The 9,901-nt window shown below is 36.3% G+C and overlaps 1 protein-coding gene across 1 annotated transcript; it reads right to left on the bottom strand.

Annotated features, from left to right (window-relative positions):
* Positions 1-1,688: 1,688 nt before the first annotated feature.
* On the bottom strand, positions 1,689-9,216 carry LOC123515498 (myosin-2 essential light chain-like). The gene is made up of 5 exons (XM_045274112.1): positions 8,839-9,216; positions 8,694-8,721; positions 6,409-6,549; positions 5,082-5,246; positions 1,689-2,563 (listed from the first exon to the last, which is right to left on the bottom strand). Exons 1-5 carry the CDS (start codon positions 8,839-8,841, stop codon positions 2,457-2,459), a joined length of 444 nt encoding a protein of 147 aa, XP_045130047.1. The 5' UTR covers positions 8,842-9,216; the 3' UTR covers positions 1,689-2,456.
* Between the last annotated feature and the right edge of the window lie 685 nt (positions 9,217-9,901).

Genomic DNA, 9,901 nt, shown 5'->3' with positions numbered 1-9,901 from the left:
CTACAACAATTGTTTCCCTAAATGCAAGGTGATGTTGGAGGTGAGGAGCAAAGACTTGTCAGGATTAAGTTTGATCGCAATTGTGCAGTCCTCTTTTAAGATTAACAATTTCCTTATGAGAAATGTAGGCTAATTTAGAGTGTGCTGTACACTAATTTCTTTCCTTCTACTTAGCCAGGGACGTATCCACAGGCATTTTCTTTTCGGTTGACTTTATCGGTACGTCAAAAGAAGCCTCAGCAGTGTCACTGTAGGAAGACATTTTGGTGGTTCCCGCCAAGGCGCCAACTAGTCGATACTTTCCAGGCACTATGTCTGACACTTTCCGACTAGAAGGGATGAGTCGGAAACTTTGCCAACGTAAAATTTCAGTCGCAAATTGGCATGTGTTAGCCCGCTTTAATTCTACTTACAAGGAATCGCATGCAACCTCCAAAGTTTGGAGAACTTATAAGCATGCTGCTAATGATGTTATGTAAATTTCCTTTTATATATATATATATATATATATATATATATATATATATATATATATATATATATATATATATATATATATATATATATATATATATATATATATATATATATATATATATATATATATATATATATATATATATATATATATATATATATATATATATATATATATATATATATATATATATATATATATATATATATATATATATATATAATATAATATAATTACAGTGATATTTTAATGAGTATACATGCACTATGTGGCGAGATGAGGGATCAAGTAAAGCCATTACGTCATGACGCAGAATTGGGGAAAAGGTTACCATACATGGCTCTGCATGTGAGTATTTTGCACTGAGAAATATAATGCAAGATCTAAAATATATAGGACTTTATTGAGGATGAAGAATTATTGCATTTTCCTCCATAAAATCAAACAACATTTAGCTTTGTGTGGCAAACCTAAAGAAAATTATCAATGTGGCACATGACATGATTAGTGTGTATAGGAGGAAATAAAAAAGTTTTAAGAAGAAATTAGTTTTGAAAAATTAATTTAAATTTAGATTAATATATTATGATTTCATGATTTGAATTCATATACATACATATACTTTTGGAGTTACAATAAGTATTCAAACTCTTTGCAAATATTGTACACACAGAATGCAACTCTCACCACAAAAAATGTAGCATTTTGTATTATTATACTTTTCTCATCTACATAACAATTATGCACTGGACTAATTAGTAGTTTCTGCATAAAATAAATCAACCTACTACTACCTTTATTTTGATATTTCCAATCTTGAATACAGAGAATGTGAAATACCAGTTTAATTCTGTTTTGCTTTGTGGTTAACCATCCTTAATAATAGGATATATGAATCTCTCAAAAGCTTCCATTAGAGACCATCAACTTCAGAAAAAAGTCTGCCTCTGTTGTGGATGCCATCCCAAATATTCCACATTTTTCTGGTCTAGCTTGTATCAATTCTCCCATTTTGTTCAGCAGATCTGTAATTACAGCCTCATCACTACAGTCCTTTCAGTCTATGTAATCCTTTCCAGTTATCAACATAAGAACACCAATTCTTCCCATAAAATGAATGGAAAGTTGCCTAATCCTTCACATAACAAAACATGTACAACAGATGCTCTTCACAGAATGAGGCAAGGGTTCAAAAAATGAAAGATAAGGATAAACTTGCTTACAAAATTTTATTTTTAACAACTACCACAGGCACTTAAATCAGCCCTGGAATGCTCAAATACTAAGGGGGATCAAGAGTAATTATAAAAAAAGGAGGAAACTCTAATATAGTTTATCTTTAATGCATGTGGGTCTCTTAACAAAAATGATGCTAAAAAATCATATTGAATATTTAGTGAATAACAATTTGATCAAAATCAAATTAAAGTTCAGCATTAACCAAATGTACCATATCTCATGATTAAGTACATGTTTCTTTTCTCCATCAGATACCACTGCAAGATCATATTGTGTGTGTTAGTAGTCAAAGCTGCTGCCTATGTTGTACTGCTTTAGCAAAGTCACCTTAGTTTACCTTCCCTTAGACATGTTTGTCATGACATGGAGAAACAACAGTACTAAAGGGAGGAAGGATGAGTCTCAGAAATGTGGGCTGGAGACTTCTAGGCAAAAATACAAGCCAAGACATATATTTTAAATAAGGTATTAGGTAAGCAAGGAAAACCATATTGTTATTTTAGGAGGAAGACTGAAATTTAACCTATATGTCTCTGGGAAGACAACATCTAAAAGGTTTCCAGTTTTATGCAAACAAATATTCAAATTTGACATTTCATGAAAATATACTATATGTATTTATTATAAAATACTTTCACAATTTTAGGCAAATATAAATAAGATACAAGCACTTGCAAATAAAAATACTGAAGGAGTAGACTGCTATCACCTTCCACTGCACTAAGGTGATGAAAGAAGGCTAAGCACTTAGGACAAGGCGAACAAACTCCTCATAGTTGATGTTACCCTGAGAGTCCTCTTGACCAGCTAGCAGTTGCTCCACCTCCTCATCAGTCAGCTTCTCTCCTGAGGAAATTGAGAAAATTTGATTTAGTCTCCAGCATAGTTTATGAACTACATAAGCAATGATTCACTTATGGTTTACAAATAACTGAATATTTCAATGAAGCTAAGGATAAATGATCTTACATGTATCACTGAGTGCTCTAAGGAAAATATTCAAAAGTTACCAAGACCATATATATATATATATATATATATATATATATATATATATATATATATATATATATATATATATATATATATATATATATATATATTATAATATATACATATCAAGGTTTCAAAAATCTGATTTAAATAAAAACATCAATTTTATTTAATTTTTTTTATTTAAATCAGATTTTTTTATTTAAATCGATTTTTTTGACAAATGATTTTTTTACTTAAATCGCTTCACAATGTCCAAGTTTTTTTTTTTTTCATACTGTGATGGCATTTTGTATTAAACACTATGTTATTATGGAAGCATAGTTTTAAGCTGCTTTTACATATTACCGAAGTTAAAAAGAATTTTTAATTTCAAAACTTAAAAAGCATCATTATACCACATTAAATGTCCATTAATTTATAGTTGATTCATATGTGAAATTATTTACATTTTGTTTTAAGTACAGAAAACACAAGAATTTCAATGAGAAAATATGAAAGAAATTAATGTTTTTATTAGACAAATGTAATAATAAAGAGAGTAAATTAATTGTTTGAGAAAAAAAGTTGGGATTTCATTATTTCTTGTAATAGTGTACTTGACATCCCATACACAGTACTGGTGAAAAGTTGCCAACTTGTGTATTTATTGGCAGACTTGGTAATTTAATTTAGACCACATTCTAGAACAGTATTTATGGATTAATTAAAATTATGTTAATGTTAACTGAAAACAACATATTCTTTTTTATCTGGTAATTGTATAAAGATCTTATTTTCTCTTTGGTATGCTTTCAACATTGCTTTGTAAGAGAAGGCATGGCAATAATTCACTGGTGTCTGAGTGTACCCTAATTTGTACAGGTACAGTACAGATCCAGGACCAGCATAAGTGGTTTATCCCATTTTCCTTTTAATGCAATCACTACTTTCTATATAGTGTGTTAATAAATTTAATTATTTGACATAACATGGGTATTTTGATTTAAATCAAGATTTTTTTTACTCTGATTTAAATCGATTTAAATCACTTGATTTAAATTATTTGATTCAAATCATTCCAACCCTGATATATATATATATATATATATATATATATATATATATATATATATATATATATATATATATATATATATATATATATTATATTTTAGCTTTTATGTCCCGTTTCCCTATAGTGTTAGGGCTAGGACAGTGCCTCCTGACAGAGGACTTTGTTTATGTTACATGAGAACCCTAACCCCAAGTGGATGCCCTTCCTAACCTCTGACCGTGGATTCAAACCTGTGTGCTTGAGAACCCTGGGGCCACAAAGCATGCGCAGTCCCAATGTACCATAGTGGCCCAATTGATAAATAAATAAATAAATAAATAAATAAATAAATAAATAATATATATATATATATATATATATATATATATATATATATATATATATATATATATATATATATATATATATATATATATATTCTTTATTGTAATTATTAAGTGCAGAGCAGTATTTTTACAATTTATTTTGGGCATAGAAATGCTTTATGCTGTGTAACTTAATTGGACACAGAAACACCTTATTCTATTTGTTTTTTGGTCATTCAGTGCTTTCTTGTTTGTAGTATCTAGTGTTTTTTAGCCTGTGATTCATTAGTTGTGTTGTTGTCACGTCTCACAAACATAAGCACAACTTTGTGTCCTTGGTTTGTTTGCTGAAAGACAAGGGCTCAGTTTTGGTGGCCGAGCAATGTGGCAGGACACCCCCACCATGACACCTGCATGTTCCATTTCCACTGGCCTCCCCTGGGACCTGACAATTTTTTTTTTGCCTGGGGCACCCTTGCTTCCCTATGTTACCAGCCTGGTCTTGGCCAAATGGGTCCAATTTGGCAACAGAGTCCTCAGCCCTGCCTACCACATCGGCCTCAAAGTGAGATCACAAGCCCTATGACCTGCTCAGCCAGCCCTCCACTACTCCGGTTATCTCTGTCTTGTCCAACCGGCCTCAAAGGTTGCTCACTTTCCTTGTACTTTGTACTGTACTGTTGTTTATATATTTAACATACTGTGGCTTTTGTTTATCACCATGTTTCCCTGCCAACTTCTCTATCTATTTGTACTACTAAGCTAAAATTACTAGAACATGCTTTCAGATGTCAGGCTGTTGTTTGTTTAAAGGAAACAAACGGGAGGAAAAAGCTTTGCAAAGTTAAAATTCTGGGAACAATGGAAAGCAACAATCCTGAAACTTCCCAGCTTATAGCTTCATGAAAAATCCCAAGTGAGCATTGATAGAGTAATGGTAGCACTCTATAAGATGTGTTAAAGCTATGGTAGTGTACCACTGGGAACACAACAGTCTTGCACAGCTTACCCAAGTGTGTCATGAGGTGTCGCAGTTCAGCAGATGAGATGTAGCCATTACCGTCCTTGTCAAAATGGCGCAGTCCCTCAATGAAGTCATCAGCAGTATCAACAGGGCGTTGGCGGGAGATCGTCTGCATGATGGGCAGGAACACCTCAAAGCTGATCCTCTCATCTGAAAACAAATTCAACAAACATCACTTGCCATTAAAAGACATTCAAAAAATATCTTTCTTATTGAATGTGATCGGTCCCTGCATACAAGTACAGGCAACCCCCGCTTAACGAAGGTTCACACAACAAAATTTCGCTACAACGGTTTCCTTTTACTACCATCTGCTCATTTAATGAACACCAAACTCGCTTTAACAAAATTTTATCCAGGTAATTTTTTCCAAGTTTGAAAGCCCTACCGTATCACGCAAGCCGACAGGCTTTTGAATACACCAGCGCCTCTCGTGGACAAAACGCGCACCACTCACTCCCCTAGTTCAAAACAATAACAGCGTCAGCAGCAGCTCGTCTTCCCTCGCTCTACATGCCACCATAACGCCCTGCAATGTCGCCTAGAGTTGCTAAGAAGATCAGGAAGTCACTTACTCTCTAAGTGAAGCTGGATATTATTCACAGATATGAGAGAGGCCAGAAAACTAATAGCATTGCTTCCCACCATGGCTTGACTCCATCTACTGTCTACCATTTTCAAGTCAGCAGACTCTACTAAGAAGGCTGGTGAGATCACATCTTCCTTGCAAGCTAAAAGAACCACCTGAACTCGTGACTCTGCAATGGATAAAATGGAAAACCTTGTGGAAATGTGGTACACAAGTTTTGTATGCGGTAGAATGATGCCCCCTTTGTTTACATTCCACAGGTTGCCAGCTAGTGTATTTCCCGCTCCACTCTCCCTCCCTTCATAAATTTAAGATCATCAACATTATAAAGTTACTTACATACATTATAATGACTTAGTCTTAAATTAAACTGCTTAAATGTTTAACTTCATAATTTTTACTTTCATTAAACCTTTTACTGTACTATGATGCACTCTCGCTTTGTTTATTCTCAATGGAAGTTGTCAGGGGTCAAACTTGCTATAATTGGTTCGCTTAACGAAGGTTTTCTTAGGAACGTAACCCCTTCGTTAAGCGGGGGTTGCCTGTATAGTAACCAATCATCCTTCTATTTGAGGCCACTGAGAGATTGAACCTGGCTCTTGGTAGTTTCCCAGTGGAAGAGGTGACACTTTCTTGTAAACCTGGCTTGTGCTACATGACCTCTTTACTGAGAAACTGTAACTCAAAAACATGCATTTTTTCTCCATTCTAAGCCAGTACCTGGTCGGTGTTGGTGAGACAGTTTCTTCACGTCAGCCTCAGTGGGGTTCTGTCCGAGTGCCCGCAACACCTCCCCAATTTGGGATACCTGGATCTTGCCATCCCCCTTCTGATCAAAGATGCTGAAGGCCTCTTGGAACTCTGTGAAGGTAAGTCTTTATTAGTGAAAATAACCAAGTTTGCAGATATGTTTGAATTTGAAGCACAGGATGTTGTTTTAAGGAGATTTAACAGCTTAATTTTTTTTGTTTCTCCTGTTCTTTATTAGGTTATGTAGAGTGCAGCAATGCCTGATGTTCACATGTTCAACTGTGCCTCCACAAACTATTCACTGTCTTAGGTAAGTAAATTTGAACAAAACCTTTCATGTGTAATATTTTTTTGTGATTAATGATGTGTCAGCCTCACTTAATCCCTGATATTGCACAGTATCTCTTTTGGCTGTCCATACAGGAAAATTTGGTAAGTCACATCCTGCTAACTTGTGAATCAAGCTTAAAGCTTACTGGTCATACAGGATCCAATACCTTTACATGATCTGGTGTCCTTTCCAAAACATTACACAATCATGAGCTTGAATATTTCAATGTTTCTATTCATCTTGATTTGCTCCTAATCATAAAACCAGGGAAAAAGGTCAACTGTACATCATTACACTTCACAAGTAAAAAAATATAATATGAATTTCTACTGAGGTGTGTTCAGAATACACATAATAACACAATCCTTTCAGCACTATTTACATTACCTGCATATTCCGTCTCTCAGGTCATGTGTGAGACATGATTGAGGAATGGAATGTGCAATGAGTCTAGCTTAATGTGAAAATACCCTAACTTCTTGCCATGAGATGATTTCACGATATTGAAAGGCTTTTTAAGTTGAGAGTTTGGGAGAGTGAGTACAGTCTGTGGAATGGATATTCCTTCCCTATACTTGATTATGCAACAAATATCAGATTAACCAAAAACACATACAAATCTATTTAAGGATAAGAGTAGTTTTCATAGTTAGCTAGGGTGTGAGTTATGAAGGATTCACCATTTTTAATGCATCTTGCACCACGTTTGAACATCCAGTTCATATTTCATCTCTCCTTTGGTGTAGGATCAAATACTTTGTTGATATGAAAATCTTCATTACACTCTGTATCCTTTTCTCTGATAATGCTACTGCACATGCCTTATATTACTGTTCTTTTATAATCAGAAGTGAAATGTTCAATGATTTATTTCAAGGAACAATAATATAAGGCACATACACAATAACATTTATGGTTATTCTTTACTAACATTTGGAGCACTGTAAGAAAACTATTGACAGAGAGAGAGAGAGAGAGAGAGAGAGAGAGAGAGAGAGAGAGAGAGAGAGAGAGAGAGAGAGAGAGAGAGTCTAACTTTGTCTTTTTCTAAGGTACAGAAGTATGTATGGGACTGGAGGACAAGAAAAGATAGAAAATACTTGTAAAAGTTGTAGGGGACTGGGAAGAAGTGTGTAGCAGTGCAAGGGGTTAATGTGTCCATGGTGAATGGATGCCAGGGCAGACTACAGACTATCTGTGCACAGGCACAGTGGCACACCAACCTTAAAGCAGATCACTACATCAGCACAGTACTAAGACAACAACAACAGATAAACACAAAACAACCTCATTTCACTGTCGTTATGAAAATATGCTTCACAATTAATCCCACTCTGAGAGTGCTATAGAAACACAGCAAGAATGTGAAAATTAAGATAACTGTAAGGCTGGCTATGGCAGTGAGGATAACAGTGGGAAGGAAGATCCTTTAAACTTTAAAGTACAAGGTTGATAGACACATATGAAAAGTGAGGGACGTTGTGAGGCTGTACTGTACTGAAGTGACCATGCACTCGATCCTACCATCGCTTTACCGTCTCCAGATTAAATATAGGCATTGATTACTTCAGGCAAAAGAGAGAGGGAACCCTTAAGATATAAGATATAGACGCACACAAGGGGGAGTGGGAGGCTGTGCAGAGGTAACTACATATTCAAAAGGTTCCCTCAAGTCATCTTACTCTTACCGTCTATAGACAAACTTAGTCACCGAGTAATTAATGTAACAGTGAGGAAGGAAGATGTCAAATTTTAAGGCGCAGGGTAGATTGGGACACAGTGGCGTGGGAGACTATACTTAGGCAACTATATTCCTAAAGTCATCCATATGGCCCAGGTCACACTAAACACAGAGATCCGCGGTGAGACTGGCACAGTGAAGTGGCACTGTCGCCCTGCAGTGCCACGCCCTCGCCTAACTCACCCACGATCTGGTCCTCGTTGAAGGCAGCCTGCAAATAAGAAAATAAAATTAGTCGGTATGTTGTGCTCTATTTTCACCGTATATCAACTTTAAGGCATCACAAAATAAAGAAAAAAAAAAAAAAAAACAGTGTGGAGGTACCGACCATAGCAACGGTGTTTCCTCTTCACTTATCTCCACGGGACTGAACTCGCCGCTCGCCACCAACCTCTTTTAAAAATCTTGCCATTCCGGTTTTCTCCTTATTATACATGCAGTGAGCTATCCCTATGTCTCTAACCCAACTGTTATTGTATGAGACATTTTTTTCACATTTGTAGGTGTTTATGAACAGAATAGAATGGAAAAGGCAAACAGCTGCACACTAGTATTGGAACAGTTGAGCAACAGCTGACAAGAGGTTAATCGCTGACCCGACCCGAGGAAAGTAATCTTGCAATATAGGACACGTATGCTTCCTCAACCACTGCAGTAAGACTCCTGGAACACCTCATGTCACCTGGAGGCTCTTCTAGTACTGCAATGGCGGATGAATAAAGAGACGAAATGGACATCAGAAGAAAACTGATGGGAGATCCACTTGAAGTCATTGTACTGAACATTACCGAATTAGGAATTGATGCTCGTGACGAGAGGTGACTGAGCATTCCGTCACTGTCTTTGCTCATCTCACCTTTATGTAAGCTGGCTGTAAGGTTCAGATTTGTAGTGCGGCCGTGGCTGGGCAGTATCCGAACCGCTTCCCACCCCCCTCACCCACAGTAAGCCACAGTCAGTGACAGGATGTAAAGATGTGTTTGTCTACTGATTGCCGTAAAAGGCTCTGTACGTGCTGGGCGGGGCGTGACTCGTGCTCCAGCATGCTCTGTTGAAACGGATGTTATGACTTGCGTGACATGCTCAACTATGAGTGTTAGGTACATATATAAGTGGAATTTATACTCTCTCTCTCTCTCTCTCTCTCTCTCTCTCTCTCTCTCTCTCAGTGCACTATTTCATATGGAGTGTCTAAAGTGTCATCTATTGCCGTCAGTTAAATGCCATATCAATGTAGTTCTCTGCCAGGCTCCTCTTCTCCTCCCGCGCCACTTTCCCAGGCCAGCAGAGACAGCACAGCAGGTGCGCTGCCTGTGACGTCGCGGGGTTCAACATGACTCATCCGTGCATTCTCTACTGATTAATCAACTTTTTTTTTCTTTTCTCTCTCT

Source organism: Portunus trituberculatus, chromosome 39, assembly GCF_017591435.1.
Source record: "Portunus trituberculatus isolate SZX2019 chromosome 39, ASM1759143v1, whole genome shotgun sequence".
NCBI lineage: Eukaryota > Metazoa > Arthropoda > Malacostraca > Decapoda > Portunidae > Portunus > Portunus trituberculatus.
Note: the sequence above shows the minus strand (reverse complement) of the source record. Positions and strands in the feature narration are given on the sequence as shown.